At 33.9% G+C, this 22,985-nt stretch overlaps 1 protein-coding gene and 1 long non-coding RNA gene across 3 annotated transcripts in view; both read right to left on the bottom strand.

Moving 5' to 3' along the window:
• The window catches only part of CALCRL (calcitonin receptor like receptor), a 106,382-nt gene that overhangs the window by 11,181 nt on the left and 72,216 nt on the right, over window positions 1-22,985 (bottom strand). For both annotated transcript variants that reach the window (XM_032292718.1, XM_032292717.1), the window contains 4 exons: window positions 8,325-8,451; window positions 6,269-6,422; window positions 4,839-4,899; window positions 4,690-4,756 (listed from right to left, as the gene is read on the bottom strand). In XM_032292718.1, the coding sequence (XP_032148609.1) occupies window positions 4,690-4,756; window positions 4,839-4,899; window positions 6,269-6,422; window positions 8,325-8,451 (409 nt within the window). The remainder of the gene's footprint in view (window positions 1-4,689; window positions 4,757-4,838; window positions 4,900-6,268; window positions 6,423-8,324; window positions 8,452-22,985) is intronic.
• LOC116561052 lies at window positions 12,365-18,938 on the bottom strand. The gene is made up of 2 exons (XR_004273267.1): window positions 14,273-18,938; window positions 12,365-13,916 (listed from the first exon to the last, which is right to left on the bottom strand). It is a non-coding gene; the product is annotated as an uncharacterized LOC116561052 (long non-coding RNA).

Raw genomic sequence — 22,985 nt, 5'->3', positions numbered from 1 at the left:
GAACTATGTCTGAATTTCACTCACCCTAGAGCAAAACTAGTTCAGTAGAAGAGAAGAAACCTTAAACTGGCATACTCATAAAGTTCACATAGCATATCAGGCTATTTTCATACGACAATACCATGCTGGGGTCATGACAGAAAGCAGGGTAAATCTCCACAGTGACTGTAGGGGAGTTTCTGGAAGTCGTTCCCAAACAATCACCTAACTATGCACTCAGGTCACCTAAATATCTGTCATTGAAACCAAATTAAATGTATCATCTCCCAACTTTCCCTAAGTAGGATCTCAAAAATGCTGTAGTCACTCCAATACCACCCTGCTGACATGGAAATGTAATAGAGGAAGTTTGAGTGGAATGACATGTGGTTAAAATATCTTATTTATAAAAGTTGTACAAAAACATATGATGACAATGAGAACAACTACTAGGGCTCCTCCCAGGAGCTTAGAATTGGCCAGGACCAAGGAGGAGCTCTGGAGCTTAAACAAGGACAGAATAATTTATCCTGGTAGAAAAATAGGTTTCTAATCTTGTTTTAGGCCAATAAGATAGGAAAGTATTAGGCAACCAAGGTGAATTTTCACTTATTTTCTACTGACCAGCTTGATGGGCTATATTCCTATATTTCATCCTTGCTGCATCATTTACTCTTCTTCCTCAAAGTTGACATGAACAGACTTTTCCAAGGATTGTGTAGATACTATTATATTTTGCGTTTGCTAGGTGCTTTTACTTCCTGAATCTCACTGATTTAAAAGTTTGAATCATGTATCCTTCTGTGCAGCCAGATCTTTTGTTATAAAATATTGACTTGTGTTTGTTCTGGAATCTCCTGGGTAGCCCAAACAATACATCATAATTTCTTTGAGCTCTCCTCAGAACTGAAGCATGTTATCACGCAGAAATTACAAGTGAAGAAACTTTGAAGGTCTTTTTTTTTTCAAGAATTTATAATATTCTATGTACTAACTGTGTTAAATCACTTAACAGAAAATATCTCATCTAATCCATATAATACCCTGTGAGTTATATATTCTTATTGTTTCTTCATTACAGATGAGAAAACAAAGACACAGAGAGGTTAAAAACAAAACAAAACAAAACAAAACAGAAGACTTGCCCTGAGATGATACACAGGCAACTGTGGTAGGGCTGCAATTCAGTGCTGACTATTTTGAGCACAGAATGCAAAGCCAAGCAGTCTCAGGGTAAAACTTAAACATAGTGTGTCAATCACGCCCTTAGAATGTAGGCGATGGAAGGGAAGGAAGTGCCTCTACCTTTGAAATTTTCACTATAGTCTACATCAAGGTATATCAAAAATTTTATAAAAGTCATCATAAATTCTGTAAGAATGACTTAACAGAGATACATTTTGAGAATGGTTTGAACAGCATTCCAACACAACCATATACTAAACTGCAACTACCAAAAATAGTTAAATAATAGGATATCTGTATTAAAAAAGAAAAAGAGTCTGAAAATAAAAGTGAGGAAGCTTTGAATTTTACATCAGAAGTATCACACACACACACACAGAGAGAGAGAGAGAGAGAGAGAGAGAGAGAAAGAGAATTTAATACCATCTGTAGATAAAGGGTATTCAAAAGGAAGAGAGGAAGTCAAATTGTCTCTGTTTGCAAATGACATGATTGTATATTTAGAAAGCCCTACTGTCTCAGTCCAAAATCTTAAGCTGATAAGTAACTTCAGCAAAGTCTTGGGATACAAAATCAATGTGCAAAAATCACAAGCATTCCTATACCCCAATAATAGAGAGCCAAATCATGAGTGAACTCCCATTCACAATTGCTACAAAGAGAATAAAATATCTAGGAATACAACTTACCAGGGATGTGAAGGACCTCTTCAAGGAGAACTACAAACGACTGCTCAAACAAATAATAGACAATACAAACAAATGGAAAAAACATTCCATTCTCATGGATAGGAAGAATCAATATCATGAAAATGGTCATACTGCCCAAAGTAACTTATAGATTCAATGCTATTCCCACCAAGATACCATTGACTTTCTTCAAAGAATTAGAAAAAACTACTTTAAATTTCATATGGAGCCAAAAAAGAGTCTTTGTAGCCAAGACAATCCTAAAAAGAATAAAGATGGAGGCATCATGCCGTCTGACTTCAAACTATACTACAAGGCTACAGTAACCAAATCAGCATGGTACTGGTACCAAAACAGATACATAGACCAATGGAACAGAACAGAGGCCTCAGAAATAACCCCACACATCCACAACCATTTGATCTTTGACAAACCTGACAAAAACAGGAAATGGGGAAAGGATTCCCTATTTAATAAATGGTGTTGAGAAAACTGGCTAGCCATATGCAGAAAACTGAAACTAGACACCTTCCTTACATCTTATATAAAAATTAACTCAAGATGTATTACAGACTTAAATATAAGACCTAAAACCATAAAAATCCTAGATGAAAGCCTAGGTAATACCATTAAGGACATAGGCATGGCGAAGACTTCATGACTAAAACACAGAAAGCAATGGCATCAAAAGCCAAAATTAACAAATGGTATCTAATTAAACTAAAGAACTTCTGCACAGCAAAAGTAACTATCATCAGAGTGAACAGGCAACCTACAGAATGGAAGAAAATTTTTGCAATCTATCCATTTGACAAAGGGCTAATACCAAAATCTACAAGGAACTTAAATATCCAAGAAAAAAAAATCTCATCAAAATATGGGCAAAGTATATGAACAGATACTTATGAAAGGAAGACATTTATGCTGCCAACAAACATACAAAAAAAAAAAGCTCATCATGGCTGGTTGTAAGAGAAATGCAAATCAAAATCACAATGAGATAACCATCTCATGCCAGTTAGAATGGCAATCATTAAAATGTCAGAAAATAACACATGTTAGAGAGGATGTGAAGAAATAGGAATGCTTATACACTGTTGGTGGGAGTATAAATTAGTTCAACCATTGTGGAAGACAGTGTAGTGATTCCTCAAGGATCTAGAACCAGAAAAACCATTTGACCCAGCAATCCCATTTTTGGGCATATACCCAAAGAATTATAAATCATTCTGCTATAAAGACACATCCACATGTATGGTTATTACAGCACTATTCACAATAGCAAAGACTTGGAAGCAACCCAAATGCCCATCAATGATAGACTGGATAAAGAAAATGTGGCATATATACACCATGGAATACTATGCAGCCATAAAAAGGATGAGTTCATGTCCTTTGCAAGGGCATGGATGAAGCTAAAAACCATCATTCTCAGCAAACTAACACAGGAACAGAAAAACAAACACTACATGTTCTTATTCATAAAGGGGAGTTGAACAATGAGAACACATGGAAACAGGGAGGGAAAGATCGCACACCAGGGCCTGCTGGGGGTTGGGGGAAGGGAAGGGATACCATTAGGAGAAATTCCTAATGCATATGGGGCTTAAAATCCAGATGACAGGTTGATGGGTGCAGCAAACCACCATGGCATATGTATAGCTATGTAACATACCTGCACAGTCTGCACATTTTCCCCGGAATTTAAAATATAACAAAAAAAAATTAATAGCAGCTGTAACTAAAATATAATTTCCAAGGACTGTAAATGCATTATGATCTCTAATACTCTCTTAGACAAAGCATGCTAGTTTGCTAGTTTGTAATAATTTACTTTCTCATTCAAATAATGTAATACACCTGTAATCCCAGCAGTTTTGGAAAACAAGGCAGATAGATCACTTGAGCCCAAGAGTTCAAGACCAGCATATACAACACAATGAGACCTTTTTGTATAAATTTTTTTAAAAAATTCATCAAGCATGGTAGTGTATACCTATAGTCTGAGCTTCTTAGGAGCCTGAGTTGGAAGGATCCCTCAAACCCAGGAGTTGTGGGCTGCAGTGAGCTCTGATTATTCTACTCCACTCTAGTCTGGGCAACAGAGCAAGACTTTGTCTCAATTAAAATAATAATAATAAAAATGATAATAGTATAATAAAAGCATCTAACGTGACTTCTGTTTTCCTGCAACTACACTCAAATGTCTAATTGGTGCACTCACATTAAGTGATAATAATTATAAAGTAAAATTTACATAAGTATTTTGGTTTTTCTTGTTTGCTATCTCACCCCCCCTCCTTGCTAGATTCATCCTCTGTTCCTCTCTGTACCACAGGAGGCTTATGTCTGTGGACAGTATCACCCAGACTTCCTTGCCCTGTGACATCTGCTGCATCTGGCTAATGGGAAAAACCAAAAGATAAGAGTGCGGGAATAAAGATAAATTTGAGTATTTGTTTCTGCTGCTTCTTTTCTGCCAGGCTGTGGTTTTGCTAGTGGTTGTTTTTCTCTAAGATCAAATCTCTTATTGGCTGACTCCTCCCAATGCTCATCTCACTGCACTACTGTAACACTCTTCTCTTTGGGTATAGCTGTGATAACAGCATCCCACTGTTCGTCCCTAATGGCTCACCATCCCTTACTAATTAGTTCCTTTGCCTTTCCTGTCCATACATCACATATGATACCTTCACTAAACTCTATTCATTTAAGCACTGTGAGCATGCATGTCTGTCTGTGTCCACTGGAATCCTGAAGGATACCATAGGCCAGATGATCCAGAAATAAAGTTGAAATGTGAGCAACAATAAGGAAAGGAGAATTTATTACATACCAGTAAAGCAGCACAAATTGGGCCATGGATAATGTAGAGGAGATGGGTATCAGAACTGATCCAGCAACTAGAGAAAGCATAAAAACATTATGTTAAAAATTTTTATTTTGTTTTGTTCCAGTAGAAATAACAAAAAGAGGTTTTCTTACTTGTCATTGTAATATAAACTTCTAGCAATGGCATGTATACAAGCCGGAATCAGTGGAAATCCTGTAATACCAAAGAAAAAGAAAATAAATAGGATTTTTTTTCTACAGATGGTATTTCTAAAATATGTTATGAAATAGAAAAATTCAAAGATATTCCAGGAGCAAACAAAGTACCCACTATTTATTTGTTGAGTAAACATTATTTGTATAATCAACAGTACACATTATAAAGTATTAGGTATTTACATTTTTATGTTTGTGTGTATATATGTGCGTTTTCTTCTAATATAAGTCACAAGTTATTTTAAATCAGTGGACTTCAGAGCTTAAGTCTAAAGATGTATTTCCTAAGCCCCAAGGATTAGAAGAAATTCAGCATTCATGTACTTTCTGTGAGATGGAATGGCCAATGTTTGGCACATTATCAGATGTGGAAAAAAGCTGAGAATCACAAGAACTTCCACTATCAGAGAGATTACTACTAGAAATCCATTATTTGAAGAACAGAAGAAGAAAAACAGAGATTAATTTATGTACCAAAAATTTGGCATGCTTGGTACATTCTAAATTAGCTCTTCTGAATATAAAATTAGGCAATACTTTATAAAGGTAATCAGAATACACTGAAATTGTGTGTGTGTGTATACACACACACACACACACACACACATATATATATATATATATACACATATATATATATCTGTATATCTATTTCTCTTTAGATATAGATGATAGCCTAGATAGATAGATGATAGGTAGACGGGGGAGAGAGAGAGAGGATAGGAAAAGAGATGATAATAGATAAGTACAACTTCAGTTTTTTTTCTAGAACTAGTCCTGTTAATTTCTGCACTTCATATTTTGTATTATTCCAGTTATTTTTTAACATGTCAGAAGTATATCACTGTTTGCTTTGTGAAAAATACCACATCAGGAGATTGTATGGAAAAAAAATAAACCTTTTGTTTGCCTTTATGCAATTATGAATCCCTCTACTCTTATCATAAAATGACAATTTTTTTTAAAACAAATAGCTTTAGAATGAAACTTCAAAGATGTAAATGCAATGCTCTGATTGTACACATGGCAAAAATGAATAGTCAGAACAGTACAAAGACTAAATCCCTAATTTATGATTCTACTTCTATTGTTTTAGTCACTACATATTCAGCAGAGATACACTATTCATTGGCATATTCAATAGAAAAAAAGACACTTATATGTTGACTTGTGAATACTGAAAACAATGGATGAGTCAGTGATACTTTGCCTAAAATGTTACAATTTACCAAAATAGGCAAAAATTAATCACCTGATATTCTTTAAAAATGATTGCTCATTGGTATATTTGTATTACAAAGGAACCTGGCATCCTGCAAAGGCTTTTTTAATCCATTGAATCAGCAGGTATGTTTAATGGCACTTACCCCACCCAAGAAAATAATACCACATCAAGTGTTGCTTCTCTGCAAACACGGCCACCACGATGAGTGTGTGTAGGTAAATGCCTTCACAGAGCATCCAAAAGTAATTACAGCCCATCAAGTAAAGATGAATGAACTGGGACACCTTGCAACTAACCTATGAGAAAACAAAATAAAACAAAACAATATTTACTTGTTTATGAATTCACACGTAAAACAAGAGTCTAGTTTAGCTCAGGAAACATGGAACTTTGTCTCCTCTACACAAAATCCGGTATGTTAATGATTAGGATTTGTGGGATGCCGGTCTTCATACTCATCTAATGATGCCTTTAAAGTTTATAGCGACAGACTCCAAATATTTATAATGGTATATCTTCCAGAAACAATGTATAAGTTCTAAATCTACTTTATTTAGTGAATGTGTATTTTCTGAATGTGTTTTTGTTATGTAATTATAAGCTTAAAAGTTTCACACATAAATAACTTTACACTTATTTACATTGACATCATCACGAATCCCTTGACTGTTGCATTCTGTTGGAAGTAATAGTAATTTTAAAGCTAATTCATTAAAAGTGTCTAAATACTTGAAAAGCTTTGCATATTACATGCTACCCATGCAAATGCTTATTAAATAATAATCTAATATGTCCATAGGTTATCCTGTCCAAAATGGGGTTTGAGGGCTTTCGCATAAGTAAAAACAGGACAAAATTATGGTTTCCCTTCCTCTTTTCCTGAGGTCTCCACTTTTGCTTCTCTACTTTTAAAGAGGGAGGAAGAGGCATATTCAAATTGGAGTAAAAAAAAAAACACACACACACATACACAAAGGAGTAAGAGAGAGAGTTTACTTGCTTAAAGAGGAGAAAACAATTAGAGCACTCCCCGAAATACATGGCCCATTACTCCTATTGGCTCCAGTTTCTAGTCTGGTAATGAATAAATGTTTAATGGCAATTATCATTATTTTAGAAATAGCTTTTTTAACCAAAATTAAAATTGAAAAGAAAATGCACTGATTGTTAATATTGGCTTATCACAGAATGGTAATAATGGCATTTGCATAGGAGTTGGCCTAAAAATATTTTTACATATATTGTTTTATTTAATTCTTTCAGTAGTCCTATGAGGTGTACATTCTCATTAGCCATATATTTTATAGATAAAAAACTTAGAACCAGAGAATTTAAATGATTTTCTAACATTTATACATCAATCAAATCTACAACCTGAACATAATCTTATAATTCCAATTTTGTTTTCATTATACACAATGCTTCCTAACTAAAGGATATTTGTAAAACCTATTTATTCATTAAATGTATCTGTAGCATATATAACATTTAATTTTATATAATGTACCTTATTTGAATAAGTAAATTTTAAACTGTGTTTTAAAAATATGGCCTGTAAGGCGACAATTTATAAATGTTTATTGAGACTGAACACTAGTTCTTTAAAAAATATTATGCTATGAAGTTTAAGCTTATGTAGGATATGTACTATTCATTCTTTTACTGGTTTCATTGACTTTTTAAAGTCAGCCTGATACCAAAAATGCAATTTATTTAAATTTTCCATGTGCATGTACCATTTTATCTAACTACACAGAGTTCATTGCTTTGAGTTTTTCATTTGGATTGAATAAATATTATGTAGCAATAAACTGTTATATCCCATAGCAGCAGTACTCTACAGCTATAAAATGAGGCGAAGATATAGGCACATGTATTATTTATACATGTATTATTTATTATTTAGTTGAAGCAAATAAATATATTACACTTTTTGATGTTTACTCTTTATATCTTGGGAAATATTGAGAATACTCTAGGGGACTACTCTGTAGAGTATATGTGGCTATATTCTAATCTAGAAAGGTAAATATTTCTCAATATTCCCCAAGACATAAAGGCTTGAAAATATACGTAAGTGTCGCACTTGAGAATATACATACATGTGTACTTTATTATACACATCATGCATATGTCTACCTATGTTCCCTCTTTCCCATTAGGCCCTGGAACCAAGGGCACAATCTTGTTTTACTTACAGGATTTGTGGCTACCAAGGCCTGGTTGTTGGCCACAGCAGTGAGGTGAATGATTGTTACAACAGAGTTACAAACAAATGAGAAGAACAGATTTTTGTGTAAGGTAATCCTTTGGCAACTTAGGCTCCTAGAAAGCAAGAAAAACAAGTATGTTGACATAATGAAATTTTTATATTAATCATTATTCAAACGAGATACATTTCCAACTCATAGCAGGTGCTCCACTTTTGAAAGAATTTTTTTTCTCCCTAAGATCCACTCATTATGAAATCTTAATTAGGGAAAACACGTAAGTACTTAAACCTGGAGACAAATGAGTTGCTTCAATAGAAGTAGTATACACAGGGATAGAAAATTTGCTTGTCCAAGACCTCTATATGACTTCCTGCCTTAACTTCTGAACACAATGAACAGTTTAATTCATTTTGCAAACATTGAGATTTAGTAAAGTTAGATAAATGATCAAAACTTAGGCAGCTAATTAATTTGAACACTGTATTTGCTGTCAGATTCTCATGTGGATAATTCTTTTTACATTACACCATACATATTATTCTGTTTAAATATAACTACATGTTTTGTTGTATAATGGTGAGACACAGACCGGTCTGGAAAAAAATAACAATGTATTCAGAATAAATGAATTGATAAAAATGTAAACTTAGCAACCAATGAGATTTGCTCAACTTTACAGAATTTTTAAAATTTTTCAAAAAGTCAAAAATAGGACCACCTTTTACTAGAGTTCCTCTTATATAAAACAAAAGAGTTTATGTAGTTTGCATAGAAGTAGACTTTAAGAATAAACGTCATTAATGATAAGTGATGTCACTCTTAGATTGAATCCATCTCGACTCTAAGAAGATTGTGCACATATGACTACCTGCACTACCTCCTGCATAAAACATTTACTCAAAGGCTTATTATGGATAAAGTTTTAAAATAATAGCATGGGATCCACTAGAACCTGAATACTTAATGTCAAGTGTGAACTCATATGAAGGAAGACCTGAGGAATTATTTCATGACAGAGGCATAAAATTTCATGATATGTGTTTTTAAAAAAATGTGCAATTAATATGGTTAACCTATATAATCCACCATATATAATTCAAACCAAAGGCTTCTATTTTGGAAACTTTGTGATTTTTACCCAATTTTATCACTACATCTCTTTATCTTAAATAGACTGTGTGCCCAGGATATTAGAATTAGGATGGGGTGCCAAGGATTTCTATATTTTAAAAAAATGTAGTTGAGTATATTGCCTCTGCAATTGCCTTTCTTCCAACTATAGGTCTGTGATTCTATATATAGCTCTAGTAGTTAAAGAGCTGGAGGGATATTTAATCCAAATCAATATTTATAAATTGTCAATGTATGCCTTCTACAAGTCTTTTATGAAAGGATTCCTGGGCACGATGGCTCTTGCAATGATTCCTGAGTGTGTGTGACAGTCATATAACAATAAATATGTGAAATCCAGCTGGAATCCATCAAAATAGAAACAATTGGGACCAGCTAGTATTTTCATATTAAATAGTGATTTACTTTGGCTTGACGTTTTACAGTTTACAGGAATAGTAAGACAAGTAGTAATCAAACCTTATCTACAGATTATTGATGATATTCTATAGAAAAAACAAAATTTTGAATGTTTTGAACAAAGGAGTGGAATGATTTCTGCTATTACTTAGGGAAATTCAACACTGGGAGAAAGACATCCTACTTTTGATAAAATGCCACAGCAGTGACATATTACTTTGTTCATTGAGCATGAAGAGAATTAATGAATATCAGAAAAAAGTCTAGTAAGCAATGTTCTTTTCAAATTAGTTATATTATGTGTAGTTTGTTTCTGTAATTAATCACTGTTACATGATGGAAGTCATGAACATACAAAGTTTGTTCACATGGTCTTATTTTTCTATTATTATTATAATTATTTTGAGATGGAATCTTGCTCTGTTGCCCAGGATGTAGTCCAGTGGTATGATCTCGGCTCACTGCAACTTCTGCCTCCCTGGTTCAAGTGATTTTACTGCCTCAGCCTCCTGAGTAATGGGATTACAGGCATGCACCACCACACCCAGCTAATTTTTGTATTTTTAATAGAAACAGGTTTTACCATGTTGGCCAGGCATCTCGAACTCCTAACCTTGTGATCCGCCCACCTTGTCCTCACAAAGTCCTGGGATTACAGGCATTAGCCACAGCGCCTGGCCCACATGGTCTTATTTTAAAACGCCTGCTTTGAGCTTACCCTATGCCTATTGAGTGCCAAGTATTGTTTAGAGAGGAACTGCTTATCCATGCAAATATACAAGTTTTTAGTAATACAATATAACTAACTCAGCTACCATCACGGGAATAAAATAAAGCATTTTTCTTAACTGGGAAATTTTATCTTTTTCTGCTGAACACACATATATCTAAGTCCATTGGCTAAGACATATCTATAAACAACAAAATTTCATAGTTTTCAAAGTATGATGAAAAGACTGAGAAGGGTTGTTTAGACAGCAAATAAGATATAGTTGTAAGAAGTAAGTTGGAATAAACGAAAGCAAACATTAAAGAAGACTTTCAAAAATAGAACTAGTTGGCCATAGAAAAAGAATGAATTTCTGTCATTCACTGCAATATTGATGTAACTGGAGGACGCTATGTTAAATGAAATAAGCCAGGAACAGAAAGAAAGCCTTCATGCTCTCACTTATTTGTGAAAGCTTAAAAAAAGTTGATTGCATTGAAGGAGAAAGTAGAACTAGAGGCTTAAAGGTTAAGGGGAAGGTGGAGAGAGGGAGAAATTTGTTAAAGGATACAAAATTACAGCTAGATAAGAGGAATACATTCTAGAGTTCTATATCACTGTAGGATGACTTTAGTTGACAATGATATGCAGTTTCAAATTGCTAGAAGGATTTAAATATTGCATGATAACAAAAGTTAGAAAAAAAAAAAAAAGATAGCTAGAAGGAGGATATTGAATTTCCCCAAAACAAAGAAAGTGCAAATATTTGAGATGATGGATATGCTAATTATCCTGATCTAATCACTATATATTATAGATTGCTAAAAATCACTATTATCCCATAAATAGGTATAATTATTGTATGTCAGTTAAAAATGAAATAAATAGTAATACATGATAGAAAAGCTAAAAGATAGGAGGTAGGAACCTATAATACAAATATTTATATTTTAACTGTTTACATTAATAATATTCACATGTGTAAAGATTGGAAGGGAGTAAAATAAAATGCTAACTGTAGTTAGTTGAAAACAAATTTAATCCTCTTGTATACAGTTAAAGTTTAATACTCTTTGTATAAAGTTAAATGTCCTCTATAAGGGTCTGTATTTCTGTTCCTTTCGGAATTCCCTTTTTTGTAGCCCTGCTCCCACCTCAATTCATCTTGAACGGTAAGTACTTAAAAATGAGCCGCTGGTATATGTTTTCTTCCAAAAATGTTATTATTGTGAGTACAACCACACACGCACACACGTGCGCACGCACACACACACAAATGACTTCTTATTCTCTTATAGTGGGACAAAAGGATATAGCGTATTTCCCTTTTTAAGACCCAACAATATCATTATGGGCAAAGTTTTGAAATAATAGAATGAAATTCCCTTGAAATTGACTGACTATTTAATGCCAAGGTAAAACAAATTCTTAAGAAGATGCATTATTTCATTACAAAGACATTGAAGTTTTTTTAGAATATTTTAAACAATTATCCAAATAATGTGGTCAAACTATATAATCCACCCTATATAACTCAGACTAAATACTTCTGCTTTGGAAACTCTGATATCCAGGTTAGCTGCCCAAATTGTAGTAAACTAGACCATTACCACATCATTTCATTTTGTCTTGTGTAAATATGTCCTACTGTCTAAAGTACTAATCTTTTGCTTTAATTTCTTCCATTTCTACTTCCAGGCACTGTGCAACTTAAACAAATGCAGACAGATGCAAATTAACATATGGTTTCTATCAATGTCTAGTGGAAAAATGGCTCAGATTTTATTGATGATGCATATTGTTTTCTTCTAAGCATATTCATTAACACATGTAAGTAGATTGGTACAAATAAAAGCAACTCGTAAATGAAAACCAAAACCTTGTAATTGGTAAACATGATTTGTTCAAATGAAGCTCTAAAATAATTGTATGCTTTTTCAAATATTAACCTGCAACCAATTTTACCTACTTTAAAATTTTAAATATTCTTATTTTATCCAAAATAGTAAAAGCAATCATCTTGCAGCCTTAGAAAATGTTTACAAAAATTCTTTGCTTTCTTTGAATTTTATAATTTCCCTTTCTATGCCTGCATAACCGCAGAACAGAAAATGTGGTTTGTGGGTCCAGATTGCTTCTATTTCATATTTTTTACATATAATTATTTTAAAATGCTATTTCAATATGCAATTTTGGCAAGCAGACTTACAGAGGCAGTTGATGCTATTGTGTCAACAAAATAAATATACTTCATATGTAATGAAATAATCTCTTTCAGTTCAATTTTGGAACAGTTTTAGAAGAAAGTAGCATCAAGTCACTATGTGTAGTTCAGAAAGTGAATCTGAACTCTGCATTTATTGACAGTATGTCTTTGGATAAATTATTTAACATCTTGAATCTTTAATTTCCTCATCTATAATTTAGGGATAACAATTGTACCTCATAGGATTGGCTTGAGAGTTAGAGGAGATAAATCACTTAAAATCTTACCGTAACATCTAACCCATGATAAACACTCCACGTTAAGTTAGCTGTTTGTTTTAAACATAATTATCATATGGCTGATTTTAGTCAAATGCTCTAATGGGTTTTAGCTACAAATAATAAAGTAGCATTCAGGTTTACCTCAGTAATGTAAAACTTCCTCATATTAAAACAAATATGTTTTAAGTAACTCAATTAAACAAAAAAATAGTCATTTTTTCTTACCAAACAGTTTAGCATTAGACAGAATTTCCATATGATAAAGGGCAGTAGATAAAGCAACCTAAATTATCTTCCCAAGAAATTTCGTTTTTTCTGTAGATGTTGACAAATTATCAGGTTCACTTTCATGCAGATACCAAATGTTGCAGTATTCCATCTTCAAAGTTCTGCCACTAGTATGGACAATAACCTTGCCTCTGTCTTCCATTTGCTTTTGACATGAGCTAAAGATTTCCAAACTACTTTTCCCATTAGTAACTACGAGCAAAATGAAGCATGAAAGGAGAAAGTACAAGCAATATAAGAATAGCACAAAGTATTGTTTTCTTATTCTAGTTTATCTAATTTAATTCCCAAATCCTCAGATCTTTTCCGCAAAGAACACTAACAATATATCCACAAGAAAAGCCCTGTCAATCTGAACACTGCCACAAACAATAGGCAGAAAACAATACATATATTAAAAGAATCAGAAGTATGACTCTCTTTTGTCTACTCCATGGAAACTCTTAAGTTGGGGGAATCACATGTTTACATATGAGAAGTAGATATAACCTCTATCAATAGCTCTCTTTTGGAGGCTACTGGTCATCCAAATTAGATTATGGCAAATTAGAAAGAGTATATTTCTTTTTTTTCTTTCCTTTCAATTTTTTTTATTGCATTTTAGGTTTTGGGGTACATGTGAAGAGCATGCAAGATTGTTGCATAGGTATACACATGCAGTGTGATGTGCTGCCTTCCTCCCCATCACCTTTATCTGGCATTTCTCCCCATGCTATCTCTCCCCAACTCCCCACCCCCTGCTGTCCCTCCCCTATTTCCCCCCTACAGACCCCAGTGTGTGATGCTCCCCTCCCTGTGTCCATGTGTTCTGATTGTTCAACACCCACCTGTGAGTGAGAACATGCAGTGTTTGATTTTCTGTTCTTGTGTCAGTTTGCTGAGAATGATGGTTTCCAGGTTCATCCATTTCATCCACTACATACCAACATGCTCAATTAAAGTCCTGGAGGAGAAATGATTGTTCCTCCTCCATTATGTTCTCTCTTCTCCTGCCCTTGCCTTTCAGGACTGCTTATTTAATGCAATATTGGAGTATCAGGCTGCATAAAGAACAGCCATGTTCATTTTGTATGGTCAACTGGTTTTCTACCATTTGTGAACTGCTTTGGTGAGTGTGCTTTTCCTGGTCTTCCAGTGAGCAGGAAATCAAAAGAAGAAAAATCTTTCTGAATCCCTGAGATTCTTTGGCTCCAAAACCAACCAACTAAACAAAATATTTTAAGAGACAAAATTTATAATAATAGCAGCCACCATTTTTGAAACCCTTAGAATATCCCCAGCACAGAGATAAGCACGTTTAAGTCATTATCATATTTAACAACTCCTTGAAGTATTATTGTCTTTTAATAAAATGGAGGTAATTTTCTCAAGGTCACACTCTTATAAGTGATCTTTTGAGTTTGAATTTTGAAGTTCTCAAGGAAGCAATAAGGCTTCTGACTACTTTATTATCCATCTAGTCACTTGCTATTATTGCATAGTAATATTTTGGGCACTGTTATTAGAACTGGGGAAACAGTTGTGAATAATATAAAGAAAAACCCTGATCTCTTGTGACTCAAATTATAGTGGAGGGTAAATAGGCACATAAATTAAACAATGTAATCCCAGATAGTGGTGTATGCTTTTTAGAAATTAAAACAGGAGTAAGGGATACAAAAAGAATGCAGTAAGGGTGAGAAGACTACTTAACATACAACTGAAACAAGGTAATATAGAGGAGAGAAGTATGCCAAAGAGGGAAGACACCCTGAGTCCAAGCCCTGAGCTTAAAGTTTCTGAGGGATAAGAACAGGCCTTGTGACAGATTACAAGGTAAAAGTTCATGTTGGCTTTTTTCCCATTCTACAGAATAAGTAAATTAAATTCAAAGAAAGTAACTTGCTGAATGACTGTTTGATTCTGAAGTTCATATTCTTTTGTGTTATATAGCTTTTTAATAATTAAGGAAATTGTTTACTTTATTCTTTTTTTTAATTATCCCCATCTCTTTCATGTAAGACCTTCTTGGTTTTTGACATCTTAATGTTTTATCAGCAAATGTTAGCAGCATAATATCCACTCATTCTGGCTTTTCTTTTCCCTAAATGCTAAAAATATGCTACAGTTATCAGAGTGTACTTTGACTTTCTTCCCATATATGGTCATATCTGTGTGTATGATCTGGAAAAATAAGCTGTCTATAAGAATGGAAAACCCGATTGCAAAATATATGATGAATTTTAAGAGAAAGAATGTTATCTATTTCTGTTCTTTATTTCAAATAACAAAGTTTTAATCTATTCAAGTTATGATATAATTTTCATAATTTGTCATTCTATTCCCATGAAAATTTATTTATCCTTAAGTAGCACATATTTTAATTAGCTAAAACAGAAAAGATGAAAATCACTACTCAAAGTTTGCATATTTATCAAATATTTCATTAGGGATAAAAATATGCAACATTTAATGTGAATTTGTAGCTTTATATTTTAAATATATTGTTTAAAATAAGTCCAAAATATCTAAATCAATTACTGTATTTACTTTATATTTCCATACCTGGGACTCTTCTCCATAAGCCAGTAATAGCTATGACCTTATAGCAGAACAGGTTAATGTTAAAGCAAGTCCATTACTTCTTGCACTGCTCTGTCCTCATTCAAACTTTATACTCTATGTAGAAGTGCAATTATTTTATTATATAACTAAATGGATGTATTTTAAACATTTTTGCACCATCTCACATTATGGAATAAGAATATTTCACCTCTCACAACATTCAGTTTGAGGCGGATGGATTTTTATGTACACTGATTGATTAAAATTCATTAACTTGGAGATAGACTCCATAAGATCCAATAAAATATTTAAGAAAACCTATAGTTAAATAAATAGTATCTAATGTTAAGCTGAAGGAAACCTGAGACACAGACCACAGAATAGGATATATCTCAGGACCAGAGTATATAACAAATATACAATGAATAAATGAACATACCATGAGTTAAGAGAACAGTGGCGATGCTGAGGAGGCAGTGACAGGTATGCTATTCAGTGGACCCTAGATAACTCCTTTAGAACTCAGTCCTTGTCAGACCTCTGACAGTGCAGTTGTCAGGTTTTAAATAAATGAAAAGTGAAACTTGCAATTTGTCAAAACAGGTACAACATCAGAGTAATTAGCAGAGCAAACCCTATAAGTTTCAATTTAGGATTTCATTAATACTTATCTTTGTTTAAATATGGTTTAAAGATTAATCATGTGGAAGGCTGAGGCAGAAGAATCACTTGAACCTAAGAGGCAGAGATTGCAATGAGTCGAGATGGCACCATTGCACTTCAGCCTGCGTGACAGAGCTAGACTCTATCTCAAAAAAACAAACAAATAAACACACAAACAAAGATTAATCATGCACAATTTTCAGGAGAAAAGTTATAGCTTAAAGAAAAACTATACATGCTCTAATTCAAGAAAAATATGAAGAAACTAGAAATGAGATAAAAGTTCACAATATTGTTTAAATATATTCAGATGTGGTCTAAGAAAAAAATGAGAATTTTGGCCATTACTGAGAAGGAGAAATACAAGCACTAATAGGTTATTTTAATAAGTTACATTGAGAATGCTTTGGTTTACCAATTAGATAAAGGTTATTTTTCTGCATTTTATTTGGGTCTATGGCAAGTACCTACAAAAGACATTATTGTTTACATAGTTCCAAATATGCAACTTGGCTTTTAAATTGTTTGGGATCAGTGTCTGAATGTTAGCAAAGATGTTCTTTAAAAAAAATCTTTTTTTTCCTATAAAAGTTGGATAGATGTCATATGCTCTCTTTTCTGTGGAAAAACATGAAGGCTTTTTTTTTTTTTTGTCTAGTTTGTAAGTAAGAGCGAGATTTGCTCTGCTCTCTGATTTTAAACAGTAATTAAAACATAATTTGTAACTAATTTCAGTAAAGTTTATTTATTTGTTTTTTTATCTAAAGGGTTCCTCTTTGTTTTTCCAAGGATCATTATGAGTAAGAGTCATTGCCTCTCAGGGCTTGGCAAATCCTAAAGTTAGTTATGTCTCTTTCTCTTTTCCCCTCCCTCTCTGTTCCCTTTCTTTTTATCTCCTGCTCTGACTTGTTCTTTTAATTGGCTCTAATATAAAACTGAAGTATATCTGGTGAATACTGTTTCATGTTCTCTGTTTCTAAATCATGGATGAGTGGTAGACTTTTCTCTCTCTAAATAAAAAATAACAAACAGTACCCTAAATCAACTTTTTGTATGGTTCTTGGTTTTGATTAGGGTGGGTCAGTGACCTTCAGTTACCAAAGGAGAGGAAAAAAGTTTCCCATACTGAGTAAGCAAGAATAACTACAGTATGAGGAACTGGGTTAAGAAACAGAAAGGATCTGCTAATAGATATTTTTATACACAATGAATGATTTTATGTGAAACAGCTCCTCTAGGAATTGTTTTCAGGTTAGTTGGAAGAAAGTTAGTAATTTCTTTTGCCCCTGATTCTACAAGAACATACTTCATGAACCATTCAAATTCAGTATTTTCTGAGGTGGCCATACTCTTCTTTGGATCTAGCTGCAGTCTTTCATCTTGTTTTACACAGATGCTTCTATTGATTTGAATTTTAGAGTCTTAGTCTAATGCCTTTCTTTGTTGATGGAGACAAGGCCAGACAATTTTAAGGGACATGTCGAAGGTCACAGATAACACATGGGCAAGTCAGTCCTTAGATGTAAGCTTCAAAGCCAGTTCATGTCTTCATTTCTTAAAAATTTATTGAGTGCCTACTGTGTGCAAGATCCTATGCTAAGCCCTGAGATGTGTAAAGAAACAAGGTGGAAGTGACTCCTGCTCTCACAAAGCTAACTTTGTAACGTTATTTTCATTACTTCTAGTGGCAGATTCGGTAGACAGTTCTATGAAATAAATGTTGGAAGTATCTAAATTCAAAGGCTAAAAATATCTTAATATTGATTCAAAAATGGAGCAGGCTACATAGTATCTTCTGGTCATAAAAAAAACCTTATTACTTTTGACTGATTTACTTAACCATAGTTTTTTTCTAACAAAATTATTAGTTTGGTTTATAAAAATGTTCACTCAATGTTTACTTATTTTTCAACATGAATATTATAGCAATTTCTTTATAAATATGCTTCATTTAAAACTAGAACTTGTATTATTCAACTTTTTTTAAAGATCTTACTGGTATAACATGCCAACCAGGGCTAAATATTTATATTCAAACCTTTTAATGGACTAATAAGAAGTGAGAGCAATATGAATCATGTAAAACATTTTTGTATCAGATACTCTGCTTAATACTGCATCTCACTGATAACACTGCCATCATCTCACACCTTATAGCAAATCTTTGGTGTAGATACTAATACGATCTGCATAGTAAACGTACAACTGAGGATTAGAAAAAGGAAAGAACGTATTCCACACTACACAGCAAGTAAGTGACAAAGTGGAATTTGAGACCAATTCTGCCTGTCTAAAGAACACTCTCAGGCTGGGCACAGTGGCTCATGCTTATAATTCTAACAGTTTGGGAGGCTGAGGAGGCTGAGGGAGGAGGATCACTTGAGATCAAGAGTTTGAGACCAGCTGGCAATATAGTTAAACCCCATCTCTAAAGAAAAAAAAAATATTTAAAAATTATCTGTGTGTGGTAGTGTGTGCCTGTAGTCTTTGCTTCTTGGAAGGCTGGATGGGGGAGGATTGCTTGTGCCCAGGAGTCTGAGGCTGTAGTGAGCTATGATCGTATCACTGCACTTCAGCCAGGGTGACACAGTGAGAGCCTAGCTCTAAAACAAGAAAGAAAGAAAGAGTACATTCTCCTGTAATGACCTCTAGACATATAGAAAATTTTGAAATGGTATATATGAGTTTTTCTTGAAGAGGGTTTCTCAGGTTTTACCTAAGGCCTGAGAATTTATAATAATAAAGGAAAATTTGTAGTTTTGTTTCTTTCCTTTTCAAATTCTTCATTTTTAAAGATTTGTAGAGTCAATTAAAAAATTAAGTGAACTAGAACACAGATTAGGAGAAATCTTGAAATTGTTAATTAATTAGAAAATAAATAAAATTAGGTGTGAGACTAGACAATCTCTTCACTGCTTATGGCTTATAATTTCTACCTATTAAAGTTTTACCCATCATTGAAGTGTTTGTTTCAATGAGAGTATCACCTCAGGAATCTTCAGATTTTATGAGTTAGAATGGTTCTTTCCTTCCTCTGTGTTCCCACAGGTCTTTGTAGCCCCACAATAATACTCTTTTTTGTTGTTTTGTTTGTTTTGTATTTTACTTTGTATTACTATTACATATGAGTATTTCAGATGACTACGTAAATGTATTTTGAGTGCCTATATGATTGACATAGTCTAATTGAAAAATTAGTAACTCTTACTACTTATTGAGGGGGTTCCTAAATGCCAGGTAATATATGAGTCTACTTTGCCCAGTATTTTAAAAAAGCATCATGATCCGTTGCAAACACACGCACACACACACACACACACACACACACACACCCCTGAGGTTTATGTAAAGCAAAATCAGGGGAAGTCCATACTATTAGCAAGTAGTGATGGCAAGTTTGGAATACATACCATGTTTTAATCATTGCCTTATACTAAACATTGAAATTAAGTTATGTCTGAATTCAAGTGCATACCTCTCATACTAACTCATCATTGAAAAATTCTTTTTTTCTTTTCAGTTTGCTGTACAAAGTAAACAGTTAATTGTATTTTCAGTAAAAACTTCAACTAGAAGTAAGATAATTATTTGAAAACCTTATTTTTTCTTTTATATAAAGGTCACATATCTTATATTGACAAGACATTCATTTGCTTTAACAAAGTGTGGCCTATGTAGCATGCTATGCATCTTGTTTAAAAGCGTGGACATTTTAGTAAATAGCAAATGCATGTGTTTATTGCACGCAGTCATCTTTATTTTAAAAAATGTTATTTTTTCTAAAAAATGGCTCTATTTATATGGAAAACCTGAGGACAGTATTTGGGAGAACGAAATTTCTGGCCTCTCTTTTGGAATGAGGACTGTGCCTACAGGCTGTATCTTTAAAGCTAATAACTTAGTAAATATATACACAATACCTTTTTTTTTTGAGACAGGGTCTCGTTCCATCGCCAGGCACCAGGCTGGAGTGCAGTGGTGCAATCTCGGCTCACTGCAACCTCTGCTTCCCGGGTTCAAGCAGTTCTCCTGCCTCAGCCTCCCGAGTAGCTGGGACTACAGGTGCACACCACCACGCTCAGCTAATTTTTGTGTTTTTAGTAGACAGGGTTTCACCAAGTTGGCCAGGATGGTCTCGACTTGACCTCGTGATCCGCCCGCCTCGGCCTCCCAAAGTGCTGGGATTACAGGTGTGAGTCACCGCGACCGGCCTACAATATCATTTTTTAAAAAGCACGTCTCCCGAGGTGGGTGGATCACGAGGTCAAGAGATGGAGACCATCCTGGTCAACATGGTGAAACCCTGTCTCTACTAAAAATACAAAAAATTAGCTGGGCATGGTGGCGCATGCCTGTAATCCCAGCTACTCAGGAGGCTGAGGCAGGAGAATTGCCTGAACCCAGGAGGCGGAGGTTGCGGTGAGCCGAGATCGCGCCATTGCACTCCAGCCTGGGTAACATGAGTGAAACTCCGTCTCAAAAAAAAAAAAAAAAGCACGTCTCCATCGATGAAATAAACATTCGATTGTTTTAAATTTTAATCCTTCAATCAAAATTTAAAATTACTTGTGAATATCAGTTGAATAGTATTTGCTCTTGAATAAAACATACATAAATATAGATATAAAAATATTGATTGGGAGGCCGAGGCGGGTGGATCACGAGGTCAGGAGATCGAGACCATCCTGGTCAACATGGTGAAACCCCGTCTCTACTAAAAATACAAAAAATCAACTGGGCATGGTGGCACGTGCCTGTAATCCCAGCTACTCAGGAGGCTGAGGCAGGAGAATTGCCTGAACCCAGGAGGCGGAGGTTGTGGTGAGCCGAGATCGTGCCATTGCACTCCATCCTGGGTAACAAGAGCGAAACTCCGTCTCAAAAAAAAAAAAAATTATTGAACATCATTTTATTCAAGTCTTTGTCAATAAGAAATACAGTTTACATATGTAGATTGCTTTAATCTTGCAAAATACTTTAGCAAATACCAACGTCCCTGATACGAAGACTATATATTTTGATTAAAAAGATAACTCTTTCATTTTAATACTCTTTACTAAATTCCTATTTCACTCATAGATTCTTGGGCTTGGAAAGAGCATTAAAGATCCTCAGGTCCAGCTAAGAACCCAGTATAGATAAGCCATCTACTTCAACTTTCCTGATAGGTTAACAGTTAATTTCTCTCTGAAAACCCTGAGTGACAGGAAGGCCAATTATAAGGTTCCTTAGATTTTGTTTAGTTATATTTGTTTTTTAACTTTTTTATTGAGTTTTTTTTTTTAATCTGTTATATGTTATCAATTGTATTCTCAATTATAGTCATTTGGATTCTTGAAGTCATACATTGTGCCTTATATATTTTGTCCTTTTCTTAACAATCTTGGTATGGTAACTTGATGCCTTGATAGCTGATATTTTCTTCAATTTCTTCATTTGCTAAGCCAATTTTTGCTTTGCTCTTATGTAGTGAACAGGTAATAAGTGGTCTGATTAGAGATTTAAAATTGAGTGCTGTACATTTGTTGGTAATGGTTTGGCTTGCAGCATTGTTTTCACTTGGCAGCCCTACTATTGCCTCATTAGTTCACAGCAAGCATTTTCCATTAAATCTTAGACTCTTTCACATGCAAAAACATAGTTAATTTTGCATTTGACTTTAGGGAATTGGTGTAGGACTCTATTTATCTTTACCAAATTCAAACTTGTTTGGGACCATATGACTTAGAATTCTAGAAGACCACTGTCCTCCTTCTAGCTACTGGTTTTGGTAGGCAAATGTAATTGTCATATTTCCTAACTTTATCTTCTTCAAAAATTTAATGATCTTGGATATTTTGACTCCTGACATGCAAAATAAAAATAGACCATTTAATCTGAAGACTCTCAGCTGTATTAGTTTTTAATTTGCAGAGATAATGGTCTTCCAAATGTAAATTAAAATTTTACCCTATGTCTACTATCATTAATTGCAATTCTGGAAATATTACAATAAGTAATTCTGTAAGAATTCACTGAGGAAGTGATGCTAAAATTTAGATCTGAAAGATAAATACATTTAATTACACTAGGGAGGAGGCAAAGAGAATAAGCAGGGCACGTTAATAATTTTGATTTTATATGGGATACAATGGAAAGTCTAAAAATTGTAAAGCGAAGAATGGCAAAATCAGATCTATATTTGATCTAAATAATTGAAACTATTATTCTGGCTGCCTTGTTTCGAATTAAATGAAGATGGAAAATGAATTTACTAAGGCTAGATGAACAAGCCTGGTGGTGATGGCAGTAGTGATCAGCAAGTGGAATAGATTAAAAGGATTTCAAAAGGTTAAGTTTACAGGGTAAAAGGGAAGAGTGACAGAGAAGAAAAAGGAGAGAAATGTCCCATGGATTACTCTTAAATTTCTGACCAATGTAACTGG

The sequence above is a fragment of the Sapajus apella genome, unplaced genomic scaffold, assembly GCF_009761245.1.
Source record: "Sapajus apella isolate SASKATOON/1434 unplaced genomic scaffold, GSC_monkey_1.0 scaffold28, whole genome shotgun sequence".
Taxonomy (NCBI): Eukaryota; Metazoa; Chordata; class Mammalia; order Primates; family Cebidae; genus Sapajus; species Sapajus apella.
This window is presented reverse-complemented; position numbering and strand designations above follow the sequence as displayed.